Source organism: Acanthopagrus latus, chromosome 7 (assembly GCF_904848185.1).
Source record: "Acanthopagrus latus isolate v.2019 chromosome 7, fAcaLat1.1, whole genome shotgun sequence".
Lineage (NCBI taxonomy): Eukaryota > Metazoa > Chordata > Actinopteri > Spariformes > Sparidae > Acanthopagrus > Acanthopagrus latus.
The window spans coordinates 12,354,560-12,372,393 of NC_051045.1; the positions used below are offsets into that span (position 1 = coordinate 12,354,560).

General features: G+C 43.2%; 1 protein-coding gene across 6 annotated transcripts in view; it reads left to right on the top strand.

The window, feature by feature from the left end:
• Window positions 1-17,452, top strand: part of LOC119023090 (metabotropic glutamate receptor 7-like) — a 116,847-nt gene extending 99,395 nt beyond the window's left edge. For 4 of the 6 annotated variants that reach the window (XM_037104753.1, XM_037104754.1, XM_037104751.1 and 1 more), the window contains 3 exons: window positions 2,681-3,616; window positions 11,077-11,329; window positions 16,275-17,451. In XM_037104753.1, the coding sequence (XP_036960648.1) occupies window positions 2,681-3,616; window positions 11,077-11,329; window positions 16,275-16,324 (1,239 nt within the window). In that variant the 3' untranslated portion in view covers window positions 16,325-17,451. Of the gene's footprint in view, window positions 1-2,680; window positions 3,617-11,076; window positions 11,330-16,274 lie in introns of all 6 variants that reach the window. The other 2 variants (XM_037104750.1, XM_037104749.1) reach the window with 1 other exon arrangement.
• Window positions 17,453-17,834: the final 382 nt, after the last annotated feature.

Below are 17,834 nucleotides of genomic sequence, written 5' to 3' on the forward strand. Positions count from 1 at the left end.
GTGTGGATATGTGTGTGTGTGTGTGTGTGTGCGCGCGCATGTGTTGCAAAGGTGAAGCTCTGTATCTGCTGTTTGTGTCCGTAGCTGCACTCACATTGTATGTGGTGATATTTGTACCCGCTGGATATTTATAGATTGAGATGAGCAGTGAAGAGCAACAATACATTTTTGAATAATTTGGCATTTTAGGGAATACGCTTATTTACTTTATTACCAAGTTTCGTGTTTTTATGCCAAATATGAAGTTACACATATAGCGTAGCTTAACAAGTTGACAAAAAAAAGGCCAACCAGCAGCTCTACAGCTCACTGATAAGCAAATATATCTTGTTTGTTTAACCCGTACAATAACCAATGTGGGCTTTATATGTCAGACTATTTCGTGAGCCTAACAGTCACCATGATGTCGCTAGGTAGCCAGCAGGCTGTTTCTGAACAGACGACAAAGACTAATTAGTGAGTAATGAGGAGACACCTTGGTATGGGGATCTGTTTGCTTTTGGAGCCAAGTGAGCTGTTTCCTTCTGCTTCTAGTCTTGATGCTTAACAAACCAGCTGATGACTCTAGCTTTAAATATTTAATGGAGATTCATTAAATTAGTGTCATTCTTACCATCTAACTCTTTGCAAGAAAACAAATCATTGTAATTTCAGAATGTCAAACTATCCGATTAATAACCCCTGGAATTTCTTGTTAACGAAGTTCTGTCTTAAGCCCAACTCAAGTGTACTTTGGTATTTTTATATTTCTTCAGTTCTTGGTATCTTTATATTTTCTTGTTCTTATAAGTCAATTCCTGACAACACTGGTTAGCCAAAATGCTTACTGAATGTTTCAACACATTATTTAACTATGTGCTCAAACGTAATAATATTTGAAGCTGTTGCTAAAATGGGACAGTGACTTTTGATTATAGCAGAATCTGCGAGTCGTTCATCAAGAGAGTTTTATAAGCCGTAGAAGCAATGTCTCCCAAAATGCAAAACCATTGGCTCCAGTGTATGGCTTATACGAGTAGCGTGGCTCCTGTAAGAAACAAGGCAGTAACGGTAGCTGTGCCCTCAAGTTTGGCTGAGAAGATGTCCAGTGCAGTAAATGTACATGGAGTCTTCCAATGAATAAACTCTACAGCTCCTCAATACCCAAGCAGAACTTGTGTTAAAGTGAACTCTGTCCCTGCCCCTGCTAATATTCATGCTAAACCATGTTAATGATGTCGATCTTGCTATAACGGCGGTCTGGTTGCTATGGTAATGGCTGATGTCCGACATCAAACCACATTCCCCTTACAAATGTGTGTAACGCATAATCACATTTCTCATTTGCAAAGGTGTTTTTAAAATCGTGTGTTGTTTGTAGTGGTGACTTCTAGCACGCAGTCTTCTTCCCTGGCTTTGCTGGCACCTCGCTGTGTTTCTACACTTATTACTGTGTGAAACTCTTGCCAGAACTGTGTGTCATGTGCATGTGCAGCCTTGTGAACATCATGTGAACATGCATGAGACAAACAAGGCAGACACACTCATAGAGAATAAAAAAAAAAAAAAAAAAAAACTGCTCCATGGTGCTACTAGACGCCTGAAGCTCCACAGGGTGCCTTCGAGTCACTAATTAACTCCACATCAAGGCATAATGCACACTAAAAATGTATCACCAAAATGAATTCCTGTTCATTTCCAATATAATTTAGTTTTACGCTATGCCGTTTTGACTTTAATGTAGGCTGTTATACACTCATTGTCTCAAAGCACCTTTAAATCTGTCACACCCGCACAGTTTTATAAGACGATAAAATCAGTTTAATAATCAAAGCAATAGATTGTGTTGCTTTCTCCCGTTTCTTTTTGTTTGTTGGACTCCAAGTGATTTATTTTAGTTTCTCGGCTGATTTGTTGTCTAACTGCCTAAACCGTGTTGGAGTATCTTTAATCTTCTGCAGCCCTTTAAAGTCATGGATCAGTACACTTTCACATTAAATCGAAAAGAGCAGCCCAGAGCATTATCATAGCTTTTTGACTGGCCTAACAGAATACGTAAGAGTCCTAAAACATTCCATTTCTTCATGGCCTTTTAAAAAGCCGACTTGTATGTTAAGACTATAGTTTGGGCCTAAATCATTGAACACCTCTGGGCCATCTTTGGAGTGAAATTTTCAATACTACTTTAGTGTGTCTGTATACTGCACTTTTCATTCTGATGACAAGATCATAAATAGAAAAGGCTCTGCACAGTCTAAAAGAGGCACTTTGCAATCCCAAATCCCATTCTCCTTCCTTATCATCACATATTTCATACCTCACTGGCTCCTGTATTAAAACATAATGTCTTCTGCATTTCACATTCCTTTATTTTTATTTCGCCGAACAAAGGTATGCTCTGTTGCCATGGTGATTTCAATTACTTTCAAGTATTAGAAAATCCCTGCAAGAAATTGGCAAGGAAGCTGTTTTAGTGTATTAGATTAATCGGTTTTTTTTTGGTTGGTTTTTTTTTTGGGAAGATTTCATTGCACTTTGTTTTTTCTACGGATGTAACTTCATCAGAAGCTAAATATAGTAATTAGTGGCTGGTTTAATAGGTTTTATTGGAACATATTTATTATCTCTCATGTTCAGTGGTAGCTCTTGCTTATCGTTTGCTAACCCTCTCTCCCTGTGCTGTGTGTCATCTCTTTCCCAGCTGGAGGAGCTTCAGTGGCCAGATGGGGAGCAGGAGGTGCCTATCTCTGTGTGCAGCCTGCCCTGCAAAACAGGAGAGAGGAAGAAGAGGGTAAAGGGCATGCCGTGCTGCTGGCACTGCGAGCTGTGTGATGGCTACCAATACCAGTACGACGAGACCTCCTGTAGACTGTGCGCCTACAACATGAGGCCCAACCCCAACAGGACCGCCTGCCAGCCCATCCCCATAGTCAAGCTGGAGTGGCACTCGCCGTGGGCAATTATCCCCGTCTTCTTGGCAATGCTTGGCATCATCGCCACCATCTTTGTAATGGCGACCTTCGTACGCTACAACGACACGCCCATCGTGCGGGCGTCCGGCCGAGAGCTGAGCTACGTGCTGCTAACTGGCATCTTCCTGTGTTACATCATCACCTTCCTCATGATCGCCAAGCCTGACGTAGCCGTGTGTGCCTTCAGGAGGATCTTCCTGGGCCTGGGCATGTGCATCAGCTACGCTGCACTGCTGACCAAGACCAACCGCATCTATAGGATCTTCGAGCAGGGCAAGCAGACGGTCACGGCCCCGCGCTTCATCAGCCCCACCTCCCAGATCGCCATCACTTCCAGTCTGATCTGCGTGCAGCTGCTGGGCGTGCTGGTGTGGTTCGCAGTGGACCCTCCAAACACCATTGTCGACTACGATGAGCAGAAAACGATCAACCCCATGCTGGCCCGAGGCGTGCTGAAGTGTGACATCACAGACCTGCAGATAATCTGCTCACTGGGCTACAGCATCCTGTTGATGGTGACCTGCACCATCTACGCCATCAAGACTCGGGATGTACCAGAAGACTTCAATGAAGCCAAGCCCATTGGCTTCACTATGTACACCACTTGCATAGTCTGGCTGGCCTTCATCCCGATCTTCTTTGGCACAGCCCAGTCGGCAGAGAAGGTGAGTCATTCCCCTCTCTCTCTCTCTCTCTCTCTCTCTCTCTCTCTCTCTCTCTCACCAACCTTCTTTCTTTGTCTGTCTCTCTCCCTCCTCTCACAAACGTCCCTTTCATTCCTTCGGCCGTGTTTTTATCTGGTCCAAACACATGCGCACATGCACATTTGTACAAACACAAACCGTACATAAAGGCAGCACACACACGCACACACACACACACACACACACAAACACACACACATATTTCGAGACTGTATAAGTTATGGGTTCATTTTCTTTTGATTTCATATTCACATGGCTTCAGTGTGCATAGAAACCCACACTAGGACCACCACGGACAGAAATAGGCACATAAAGGCAGAGGAAGGGGTTGATGTTAAGCACCAGAATGCCTGAGGAGTGATACGGGTGGGGGTGCCAGCAGCTCCAGAAGCCATTATCTCAGCTCTCATGCCTTGGGCTCAATACATACTATTGTGCTTTATTCTGGAGAGTGAGACAAGTGTGTTGAGGAGGTGGAGGAAGATGAGGATGAGGAGCTGGAGAAGGAGGAAGGCGGAGAGAAATAGGGGGTAAATAGAAGTTTGATTCAACACATTCCATCTCTTGACAGCTGCGCTCTACTCAACAAAGCATTTGACACCGGGTGCTACTGGAGTTGATTGAGAATCTGACATTTTGACCTGATGTGCTAGTCATTGCTTATCTGGGCAGTGGCGGGCAGAATACAGATGCATTTATCTGTCGGGCTCACGAGCCATGCGTGCTGCTGGCCAGGCCGCGGTTACAAGACGGCGCAGAGGGGGAAGTTTTCCACTGACAGAATATCGATGCTGACAGGAAAGTGTTACTCCTAACCTTTTGAGAGGCACGCCGTTCAATATCCTTCCTGCTAAGCTACGGCATGAGATGGATCAGAAACTGATTTTCCCCATCTCAATTTGCTGCTGATTTCATAGATGAATTACACCCTCAGCAGTGATTAGGAGTTCATTATGCTACTCGCGGCGACTAGCGAGGCAGTAATGTGTTTATCTTTCCCCTTTATGCAGTTAACTCTTTCATCACACCAGCTCCTGACTAACGCTCACCTAAAAGTTCATACCACAGCATCCTGGCGTAATGGCCTCAGTGGGTGCATTCCGACCTGCTCCCTGGCCGCTGCTGGTGAGAAGTGCTTTTGCATGTCTCGATGACATGCTTCTGCACTCTAGTTAAGGTGAGATGAGGCGATTATATCCAACGTTTCAGCCTACTTACTTAAGTTTTCAGTATAAACACACATCCCTTCCCATCTGTTTCCGCCAATATGTATTTACTCTCTCACAAGATCCCTACAAAAATACAACAATAGTGTGCATGGATCTGCATGTGAATGAACAGTTTGGGGCTAAATGTAATGAGTCCCACTGTATCCACACTTTAAAAAGCACCTTAGAAGCTAAGTGCAGATGTGGCGAAACACCCACACAGGTTTGAATAATCTCCCTCACCCCAGGTCGTCCAATATCAAAAGATTTATGAAAACACTGAGATGATATGATGCCAGCTGCCGGCGATAATCCAAAACAATTCAGGTGGCTGTTTGACCCCGATGTTGTTTTGCTGTGTGGTACTGTAGCGGAAGTTGTAACTGCACTGAATGAAATTTCTTTAACTCAATACTGTTTAGATGCCCCCTTATTTTCCACACCTGTGACTCTCCCCACCCCCACCCTTCTGGTTTTTTTTTTCTTTTCCCATTCAAACACATGTTAAGGGAAGTCATGCAAAAACAGCAACAAAAGATCACACAGCCTCCCGTGCACCTGCATGTGCTCATTCAGCTGCTCGACACTCTGATGTTAATTAGTGTGAGAGTCACCAGCATTCAAATCCTGCGGTCCTCCGGCCTGGAGACTTTTGAAACAGACCCCACGCCCGCCAGGCAACTCGGCAATGTGCATAACAGTGTTAACAAAGTCGCAAAAACAAGGAACTAGCAGACAGATGTAAAGGATGCCGTCTCTGAACTCGAGGACTCTCTTATTCTTCAGCATCTTTGACCACAACTGAACCTTTTTTTTCGCGGTTAATACGTGTTGAATAAAGGATGAAAATACCAGGAAAAATGTCCTGGAGGCACAGAGACCTTCTAGTAGAACACCCACGAGATTCAGTCACGCTTAAAGGAGAACGTCATGTCATGAAAACTTACATTACTCAATACACGTCTGGAAACCACTTAGGTTCTTGTAAGATGTCTCCTGCACCCACAAGCTCTCTTAAACAGAGGCCATCCTGCCAAGTATCATCAGTAGTGACTAACTACTTCTAACTTCACTTTACAAGAACTTTTGTATTCCAGCCTTGAGCAGGTACAATGAAAATTGCAGCCTCTAATCCTCCTGTCACTCTGTTAAAAAAACAATACTTGATGGGAGTTGGACTTGACACTTATTTCGGAGATGTGCAGTCTTCTGAAAATTCGGTGTGAGATTCCCCCGCCTATCACTTGTTTTATGCTTGAAACCTTGAACAGATCGCACCAGAGGCAGACTGGAGGCAAAAGGCTAAAACTGGTCACAAGCAGTGGAAAGAAAGGGAAGATTGGAGTGTTTTATTTTGAAGATAGTTGTTGAACATCCCTCAGGATGAAGAGGGTATGATCACCTGAGCCTGAGAGAGTCTAACGTCGCTGTTTTACAACACTCACAGACAAAAAGTAGAAACTATGATGATGTTTTATTCAAGCTCGTTCTGATAGTTCGGGCTTGGAGTAACAAAAAGCAGAAAATACACTTTTTAATGAGTGTAGACGAATCACTCAATAAATAGCTTAAATCTTATACTATTTACCAATATGCCAGTTACAGTGCAGACTTTAAGTAAACACAGACAAGCCACTCGTCTGTCCCACAAAATTGTATGCAAATTAGAATAGCAGTTAATTTGACTCAGCTGCGTGAAATTATCATATCAGCCCAATCCAACCACATCGTTTGACAAAACATGCCACATTCTGCATGTATTGTTCAGTGTTGCACACACTGTAATGATGTTGGTAACCCGCTGCAGTAGGCTGTGTCACGCCTCTCCACGGAGAACATGAAATCTTCTCCTTCACGTTCCCTGTTGGAGGGGAGGAAATCTATTTCTGTAATGTCACCCAGTCTCAGGAAATACTGTCACAAAATGAACACATCTCTTGGTTATTGTAGCTCGGCAATAATTTGAAATACAAGATAGATTTTACACGCTGTCATTACATCGAGATCCTTCAAGACAATTAAGTGGCTTCAGAATTGTGAAGGCACGGGACGGTATGAAAATTTCATCTCACGACAATTCTGGCAAGAATAATTGCGATTCACTGTATTTTTTTTTCAGATGGCACTAAAACATACTGTTATTCCTATACAAAATAGTTTTTCATTCTGTCACAAGTAAGACTTTTTTAGTCAACATCTTTTTAAGAGAAAATCAAACAAACCATTTGGCGATCGGAGTGCAAATTGGACTTGTTCACTTTTTTTTAAGGACATTATGGATTTTCCCAATTTACCAGTATCTTGATAATGGAAACTGTGTTTGTGATTTGCTATCCGCAATAACAATCTTTAATTTCTCCATGACATGTATCGCAATGATCTCACCATATGAAGATAATGCAATCAAAGTTAGATTTATTACTGCATATGTTGTTGGTTCTGACAGATTTTTCACACATGTAAAGCTGCATTTTCCTTGTTTCAAAAAAAGAAACAAAAACGAAAAGTTGTTAGGATTAGTGTTGCAACAATACATGGTTATACGGTTGTAATGTACACCATGAAGGTGTTGAATCTATTCTGTATTGCTGTTAACAACCAATATATATTTGAAGTTTATATCAAGTTTCACGTAATATTTTGTGAATTTATAATTCATAGCCCTTCTATTCTCATTCCTTTAAGGGCCATTGCTACTGATATTTATATAATATTGGTAATAGCTCAGTACCGTGACGCCATTAAATCGTGGTATTTTCTGACAGTTATTATACCATGAAATATACCAAATCAACACTTGTAAGGACAGTGGTTTCTGCAACAGCACAAAGTCAGTCACAGAAAGGTATTTTGTCAATAATAGTAACTTCTAATACGTGTTAACAAAACATCTCATCTCACTGATTGTTTCTGCATGAGCGCCATCTCCTGGTATTGGCCAAGATAGAAGACGCTGTCTTAAATTAAGAAAAATTACTTTTAGTCCCAGTCCTAAATTTTGGATCAGAAAGTGCAACGTAAGACCTTCAGATTTTTTTTGCTAGTCAATTCCTAGTCCTGGTTTCCAATTTTGAGACAGCAGGAAAGATATAAACATAAATTTCAACAAATGATGTTCAAGGAAACTTCTCAAGTGACGTCCTCAGATTTTTCCAGACTATGAGTAACCTGCTCTTACACATGCAGAGCTGGTTGTGCTGAATGTGTCACAACCTCTTTATCTGTCAGCCGTGAAGCCTGGTAATGGGGGGGCCCCCTGTGCAGAGCCAAAACGAAGGGAAGACCATCCACGCAGAGAGCAGAGTCTCCAGTATGGAATTGGGCTTTGCAGCACAAAGCCAGACTGTTATTCATGTGGTGAGCAGGGCTAGAAAGTAGGCCACCCAAAACAACGAGAGACATCCAGGTAGTCGAGAGCAGACTGCAAATCCCCTGGATCCATTATTGAAGGCATGCTCTAACGGGGCAGAGAGCATCCCAGTTGTCAGTTAGTGAATCAAGTCCTTATGGCTGTGTGCATTTATGGTGCTCAGCCATACCAAACTAAATTGCCTTTGCAGTAAGCATATCCCTGGTGGGTATAATTATCAGAATTACTCTCAACAGCTTTCTGTCTAAATGGAAGACATGTCGTTTTTTTGTGGCTGGATGTTGGCATTTGGCTTGTCAATGAGATGTAAAATTCAAATGTGAGTGTTTGATTCCTGATGAGGACGTTAATAAATCATTACCGCGGCTATAAATAGAGGGTTGCCACGCAGTTGGGAAAATGACTTCATGTATTTATTTATGTTAAAGCAACAGGAATTAATTATGAATGTTCTGTGACAAGCTAAACATTCGAGTGGTGGGTGAGAGGGGCAACGAATTTGGGTCAAGCTCATAGAGAGGCACAGTTAAAAAAAAAAAAAAAACGCTGTCTCGCTGATTAGAGGCAGTAAGAAAAAGGATTTGGTTTGGCGTGTGCGTGTGAGCGCGCGCTTGCGTGTGTCTGAGCGCATGCATGTGTAGCTGAATGTTTATATCTCCATGTTGTTGTATTTTCTCATATGTTTGGTGTGTGTGTGCGTGCGTGTGTGTGCGTGCGTGTGTGTGCATGCGTGTGTGTGTGTTTTTGCTCGTGTGTGATGAGTATGAGTAAGCACCTAATGCTTATTTGTGCTTCTGCACCCGAACCAACTCCCCTGCATGGTCAATAAATCAGTTCTGATAGGGTCAGCATTGCAGCGTCTCTGGTATCAGAATCTCATTAAAAGCTTATTCCAAGCCGTGTTTAGCTGCTCGCACCAAACTCCGTTGTGTTGCTATGGATACCAGACAGGTTAACAACTACCAAACATGGAAACACACAGCGGCGGGCTGAGATTCTCTGGTGATTATATCTGACGCTATGCGCACCCCTCGCAAAATGCTTTGAACGGTCGCACCAGTATCCAATCATAAACGCGGCTAATTTGCAGCTCGAGCGCGGGAGGAAGCGCAAACACTTCCTCTCACCCCGAGCGACACAAAGTGCACAAGGAGCATTGTGATATTCATATAATTATTAATGCATGGTGCGCCAGCCGGATCACTGCCTCTGATGCTGCTCTACAGAGGAGCGGGAGGGGAGAAACAGGCAGTTGAGTGTATTGGCATGTTGATGATATCAGGCGTCTGAATTATTGGCGGAGATTGGAAGACAAAAGGCATGGCTGGCATGTAAATGAGGAATCTTGTATGAAAGAAATTACCATTAGTCGTGCTATTTACCAAGAAAAACTGTATGCAAATGGTGACATTTCCTCCTCTCACTGAATCAGTGAGCATTTCACTGCTCTGCGGATACACTGTGGTGGCTAATGTGTTTACAATTGTCTCCTCTCCACCATCCGCATCACCAGCGGCTGACTGGAAAGGAAAGGCTGTGTAAGTGACATCTGATGCTTTCGAGTGCAGAAGATTAGCGAGGAGGCTTCGATGATCCACTCTTGAAACCTCTCTTGGCGTGATTCTTTCTCCTCCAAGACCCTTAAATGAAACAAGAGACTCTTGCGTGTCAGAATAACTAACTTCGCCACCTCTGAGTGAAATCACTACCTTTTAAATTGAGTCACTATATAAAATTTGTGTTATGTAAGCCCACCATTACAGCCTGACAATGTGAAAGGCGTTATGTAACCCCCTGAAAAGGAGTGTCGCGGACGGAGCATTTGAGAGAAATTACCTGTGTAGGGCTCACATGAATGGCAATCTTCTGAATGATCTTACCACTTGACACCCCGAGAGCCTTTCACAGGCTGCACTCCACTGCGTGCAGAGCTGCAGGAAAACAAACCCGCCGTGTACTGCAGTTTTCTTAGTCCACGGAGAAGAGTTTATTGTACTCGAGGAGGAATTTACATTAAAATGCAGCCGGCTACACAAATTGTTAGTGAAGGAAGAGGTAGCTCAGAGGCTGTAGATTGGTCTGATGAATGCTTGAGTGGTGAGATAAAACATCTGATGTGAAGGGAAAGGAGAGGTGACGGCGGCGTGTCACGGACAGAAGCCTCAGCCCCGACAGCGCGGTCTATCAATCTAGTCAAGGGTCCGGGTGGAAGTAGAAAGGAGGCCATGTGAGGACATTTTGATAAAGTCATGGTGATGCCTCGGCAATTGTCATTAATACGCTTGAACCGTCTTTGACTTGACTGGGTAGCTGTAGGTCAGGCTTTAATAAATGCTGCTGGATTACGTTACTGTGCGCATGGCTGCTCCTTTTCCCACAGCTACACACAGCAAATATGTGAGCCACCTACATATCTGATAACAATGTTAGATTATTGAAAAAATGGATGTTATTGTCAGGAGGTTTTTGGATTATATTAGAACAAATGTAACAAATATATCATCTAATAATGCAGATCAGGACACGTCTTCATTCTACAGTCCAGGAGGACCGCACAGCCAATGAACTTTTTTCAGTCTGCGCTCATATTTTGTTATCGGGCGATGGATATTATTAGGTTTTGCCTCATCACTGTGCACAACAGTGTGACTGTTCTGTAATTGGCTACAGATGTTTAGCCATCATAACTGTCTTGTCTCTCATTTTTCTCGATAAGGGTTTAAATGCTGCTCCTGATATAACTGCCTCATAAAGCTGTCAAAGCAAAGTACATAGCAATTGTCCATTTACATTTTTTCAGTCTGCATTAAAATCACTTTTCACCTGTCTGTGCTTCCTTTCAGCTGTACATTCAGACAACGACCCTGACCATCTCCATGAACCTCAGTGCCTCAGTAGCACTGGGCATGCTCTACATGCCCAAGGTGTACATCATTATCTTCCACCCTGAGCTCAACGTACAGAAGAGGAAGCGTAGCTTCAAGGCTGTTGTCACAGCTGCCACAATGTCATCGCGTCTGTCCCAGAAGCCCAGTGAGAGGCCCAACGGAGAGGCCAAGACTGAGCTGTGCGAGAACCCCGCTGCTGACCCCATGAGTAAGTAACCTAGCGAGAGAGTCACAAAGCCTCAGAGCCACATACGTATACACCAAGAACCCAGCTCGTTTAAGTTTACATTGGACCACATTTCAGGCTCATTCAGGGTATGTGATCCACTCATTTAAAGCCCACAATGCAACAGACTGAATCATTGGGATGTTGTGCTAACAACGACAGCACTTGTTGATTTGCATTGCGGAGACACATGAAATCAGCAGACTTGTTTCTTTCTTTTGTCATTTTCAGCCAGAATTGTAAAGTGTAAATACATAAAGTCAACCAAGTTGGTCCGACCTGTCTGAGGATTCTGCTGGGCATATCTAATGGACTGTTGCTTTGCTAGCGTCTTTGATATCTACACAACAGTGACATCTCAGACTGCTAGTTTGGGGTAAACTGTCTCCGTAAACTGACTGTCTGTCTAGTGAAAGTGTTATTAATGATATATTAAAGCATTAAATATCCGCATTAGATTGATTTTTAGTATACACTTTGAAATAACATTGTGAAACAAGCCAGTTGAAATGTAAGAAAGCTAATGCCTGATGCGTGGGGGTTTCTTCCCGGAAGTTATTGTAAACAAACATCGTGATCGGTCTGTAGTTAGCTGCAAACTTGGCCCACGCAGAATCTGCGCCCACAGAATTCTTACGACGCCTCTGCATATGTTTTTAATGATTGGTGATAGAGACGCTGCTGGTAAAACTAACAACATTAACACATCTCCTCCCCCATTGTGCTTTGTGAGAGACAGTCGCGCTTTGTTTTTCAGTTAGCGTTAAAATCAAAGTTAGCGGTGCAGCGTGACAATATGTCAAAAATTAGATTTACTACTGAGGGACTAATGGAGGGGGCTATTTGTCAACATGGATAACTGCAAGAGATCCGGCGAATGACTTCTAAGATGACGTTTATGTGGACGGAGTGTTGTTTCGTAAGTGTGCCAGCACTTGGTGAGACAGTGCTAGAGCTCCAGTTGAAATATATATCTTGAGTTTAAAGGTTCGATTATAATCAACTTAATATTCATGTCAGCCTGCTGGAGGTAATTTTAGGTTGTTGAATGTATTAACTTTGAGTATTTTGGCTCAAAACAACTCTTTGTTTTACTTACTTGGTGACAAATCCATTTAAGGTAACAATCAGATTTTGCACAGTGATTTTCCATTTTGCCTACAATGAAGTGATACGGCTTGTGCGTGTAGATATCAAGCTGTTAATCCGACCACAAAGACCCAGGAATTAAGATGTACAGATGTGTAGATAATAGATAGATCTGCTGTGGACTTCTCAGTTGGCTTTAAATATTATTTTCCCAAGAACAAAGAATGATGGCTTTTGTACTCTCTCATATCTTTCTCATATTCCCTTTCTTGAAGTGTAAAGTTCTATTCCAGCAGTTTAATTGGACTGCTCCGTGGGTATAAAGTATGTATAATGTACCATAGAATGGACCCAGTTATCTCGTTTCCTGATAAATGGTTGGACCTTTACCCTAAGAGCACGGCGGTGAGCATGAAAGAAGATCGCGACTTGCTCTGCGAGGAGACTTGAAGAAGAAGGGCTTTGTTGCCGGGAAGGGTAGGAGATAATCTGTCCCTGTAGCTGCGTGTTACTCATACCACCCTTCATCCGAAACAGTAAGCGTGATCCTGTTAGCAAAGATGATGCTGGATATTAGTATGTGAGTGGGGAAGCCTGCGCACTTCCATAGTTAGGTGATACAGTGTTTGTTTTGGGTGAGAAAAACGCCAGCACTATAAATGTTTTTAGAGGCTTTAGACCAGTGTTGCCATGGAAGCTCTTTGCTCCTCTCTAGTTGTCTGTGCGAAGACAGAGATGATTGACAGCTCATGCAAATCACACATCACAGGCTCCAAAGGCCTCCTCTCCCGCAATGCTGCTAATCACACAGAGCGATCATGGCACCCACAGGTGCGCCAGCCCCTCAACCCCTCTTTGAATTACGCCTGTGAAATGACAGATTTTCCCGGGAATTTCTCCAAACACCCGAACAGTTGTCACACTCATCTGTCATGAGCCGAATGAGCTGGCGTGCGTGTGTGTGTGTGTGTGTGTGTGTGTGTGTGTGTGAGCGCACCACCAAGAATGTGCAACTGTGCGTGCCGTTTTCAGTGTGTGTATCTGTGTGTGACTGAACGTGTGAGCTACGCACATATACGTCAGAGAGCCGAGGCAAGAGTATCGGGGGGATGAGGAGCCGACAGTATCCTTGCCAGTCACACACGTGGCTCAATGAGCAAAATACTCTGCATTGAGGGTGAAACCTTAACATCTGTTGCAGCAGCACATCAAAAAGTCCCCAAGGTAGGCACGTGGTCATCGGGAGGCCCTCCCAAACGCGCACCGTGTCATCTGCTTTGTGTGTCTCTCACCTTCTGTCTCTCCTACACGAGTGTCTTCTCGCCACGTCTCCCCTCCACTGCACACCCTCTCCTCCCCTCGCCCTCCTTTTTTAGCGGCAGGAGAAGTGACATTTATTAATGGCGAATTTATGTGCATGACCGCCCCGAAACCTGAACTGTGCCTCGACCATCCCCGGAGACTGTCCGTCAATTCCTGTAACCGTCAGAGCGCCAAATACCTCCCTTTCAGGGCCCATCAGCTCTGTATGAGATGGCTCAGGGTGATTTATAGGATTAGGAGCATTAACAGTTCTGCAGATTTGCATTGGTATTGATATTGTATAATGTCTTTATGATTACGCCCCTAACAGACAAGAGGATTTGAATTGCAAATCACAGATGCTAAAAGTTCTTCACTGTTCTGTCATGTTACAGTAGGTCCCCCCCCACCACCAGAACAGGTATGTGTGGACGAGTCAATGCCTCCCAGATCGATTTCATTCCAACCTTAAAAAGAAAAGGGAGTAAAGATAAGAAAAGTAAAGGGATGAGGTTAATAATTGGTTATTTATATTCCAAATTAATATGACAGTGTAGGTCGATCTCTGGAACCCACACAAGTAAACAAACACACACCCACACAAACATTTATGTGGGGACATTTCCCTTGAGACCTCCTAACCAGAACAACTAATTGCGTAACCCCTTAACACAACTGCCGACCCAAAAGTCTGTTTCATCCAATTCGAGGCACAGTTTTTTGTCCCCGATTGGGGAAGATATCCCCAGTTCGCTTGTCTTTAATGAATTGTGTGCTCAAAACTAGGCTTAGTCAGAAACACACACACACACACACACACACACACACACACACACACACACACACACACAAACACACAAACACACAGCACACAGCATCCCGCCTCAAAAAACAGAAGACTATTTACGGTTAACAGGCAGAATCTGTTGTACATTTACTAATGTTTTATTCATCGGCCGAGACTACAAAATGCAGCTGTAAAGAGATGGTCCGACTTTAATTACGTAGCCCATGGGAGTTGGTCGCCATAGCAACATTAAAGCAGTAGGGTGAGAATTTATAGCAATGTCTGAGATGAAGAAAGCGCGCATCGACTTTCTCCGCCGTACAAAGAGGACGACGCACCTGCAGACGCACACATCCCCATTTTTACCACCACAGCGGCAAACACCTGCCCTGAAAGCACCCTAAACGTGAGACTAATGTTGAAGCTGCAGGAGGAAAGAGTCCTCAATTATTTATTTAGTTTAAATAAAAAATGAATTTCATGTAAGGGCTGCTGTTTAAATTGAATACATTCTGCCTGACTGGTCTCTGTGAGTCCCTGTGAGGTCTTCCTCAAACAACCAATCAGGTAGTTAGCCAGGATCTAACAAGCCAATCACAGAGAATGGCATCGCTTATGACGGTCAATAATGATATCTACTGGAGAGATCGCTGAGGAAACTTGGTGTATCGGCGGCACTTTCAAGGCTTTAGAAGCGTTGGCTAAGTGGGCTAAGTGATAATAATAGTGTTACACGCGGCACGTTGAACATGAATATTAGAAGTTTCCCCCACATGAGTCAATCACTGGGGTTGACGCAAACAACTTATATCCCCCGCTGTGTTTTCAAGCAGCCTCTAAATGTAAAAAACAGCCAGGGCCCGACATTACCAGAGCAGCTGGCATTTACATCACATTTTTCTACGTTTTTTTTTCATCAGCCCTTCATAAAAATATGACCTATGCGAGAGTGAGTTCACGCTTAACTGCTTAATGCATAACAGGATGTACCGACTATCTCAGCTGGACGTAGGTGAGCACCGGGTGGAACAAACTAAAACACTTCAAAAAAGAAACCTAGCCATAATGCTTCAGGGATTTATTTTGTGTTGCTTTTGTGTACCATCAGACTCCTGCTGTCTGCACATCACACTTTATGTTGCACTCTCAACTTAATTACTCTGCTAAAATCAACCTTAACCAAAGACTCATTTTTATCTCCAGACTCAAAAAAACAGCCTTTTTAAAAAAAAAATAAATCTGTGGTCACGGCGAGCCAGGATGACCTCCGCTCACAAAAAGACGCCGTCACTCTGTGGATTTGAAACTCAAATTGGTTCTCATAACGGCAGATATTACACAAGGACACACACACACGGCGCCCAGGCACTCAGCCACATTCTGATACGTTTCCATGGCAATCCAGACTGGGATCACATTGCATGCCCTAGCATTTGTTCGGTGCTCACTTGTGTGGTGTTTGTGTTTTTTTTTGTGTGTGTGTGTGTGTGTGTGTTTCTAGTTAACATCTGAAAATAGAAACTAAGGCTTTACACGGGGGGGGATAGTGAGTCGAAATGATAAGCTACGCCAGAAAATATTGCTACTGATTGCACACAGCTGGTGATAAGAATGCACGGCACAGTAGGATGAATTTTTACAAAAGCAGATGATTTTTATTTGCCTTTGCGAGATTCCTCCTCCTTTAGTCTTGTTTGAGTAATCCTCAAAGTAAATCTTAATCTCGCCTTTCTTCTGCTCTGTTCTCAGGTCAGGCAACCAAGAAAACATACGTGAGTTACAACAACCTCAGGATCTGATCTGCTTGAAAATGAGCGGTGTTTGTCCTTTATCTGTGATTGAAATGGGAAGCTCGAGTGGCACAGAGAGAGAGAGACAGGCGAGCGAGCACAGGCATCCCAGCACCACCTGCAGTACCTATGCACTCCAGGACTGTGGATTGCATCCGACCTTCATCCAGACATGATACATGAGTCCTGACAGAGACTAGCACAGCTGTAGGCCAGTGTGGCTGGGTCGGCCTCACAGACCGAACTGTAGGTTTTCCAAACTTGTGTTGTGGCCCCTCCTTTCTCTCCAAACAGAGAACAACTTGCCTGCTAAAAAGGGGTCACTGTGAACGAGGACGACCGCAAACAAACAAAAAAAATGATTAAAAAAAAAAAAAGGGACGGTGGATCTGCTTTCAAGATATTTTCTTTTGAAATGTCATTAAAGCCATATTCTCTTGGGGTTCCCATTATCTGATTTTCTGTTTTGTATTGTTTTTAAGTGATTTTTTTTCTTCTGTGCCTCTTTTTCTCTTGCAGTTGATTTAATTACCTTGAACAGCAAGCTCTGCCACACACAGTATTTTCGTTTTACCGACTCGAATCAGTCCCAGATGATTACTATGTTAGAGTGATGGGCATTGTAAGTATATTTTTTTTGTAAATATTTGAGAGTATTTTCATGTTTGGAGTACAAAAAAATAAATAAATAGATATCCAGTCTTTGTTGATTTGGGGTTTGGATGGTAATGAAAAGCACCACAAAGTGTTCACTTTGCATGTGCCAATGTATGTCTGTTCTATTTGATGTAAACAAACGAACAAAAAAAAAAAAGAGAAATAAATTCTGAAAAATGATAATGAGCTTCAGCATCCTTCTGCAGTTTGTTTTTTCTTTACCAGAACTGAACTTCATTGAATGACAGAATATGGCTTTAATCTGTTGTTGACTTGACCCCCACCCGCTGTTCCCGCAAGCATGTTTGTTTTATATAGTTTTCGTATTGGGTCTATATTGCCTACTTATGGTGTGGGAAGCATTAATATCAGAGCAAATCATGCAAGTATGTTGTGATGTCTGTCAAATTATGAACATGTAATAAAAACCATTTTGTTATCTTTTCTACAATTAAACCAGGCAGCAGATCATCAGTTCTTTCTGTGCAGAGTTTGTGAGTGTGTGTGTGTGTGTGTGTGTCTTTCATAGCGCGAGCGCAGAATAAGTACAATTAATCACAGCGTTGTTGTTTAGGGGGGTTTTTTCCTGTAAACTGATGGAAATGTCATGTGCTCGTTTACTGTCTCACCCCCCCGTGACAGGGCACATTAGCGAGCTCGCTGAGCAGCGCTGTCATGCAGAGGAGATGAGACCCTGGCGAGAGGAGAGGATGTCCACTGGCTGACTCCTTAACTCACCCTTTGTGCCCTCTCTGTCTCATCCGTTGTTTCTCTCTCGCCCGCTGCTCCTTCCAAGTCTCCCCCACCGATCCCCCTACATGAATAATCTAACATGTCAGATCAATTTGTCCTGCTGATGACC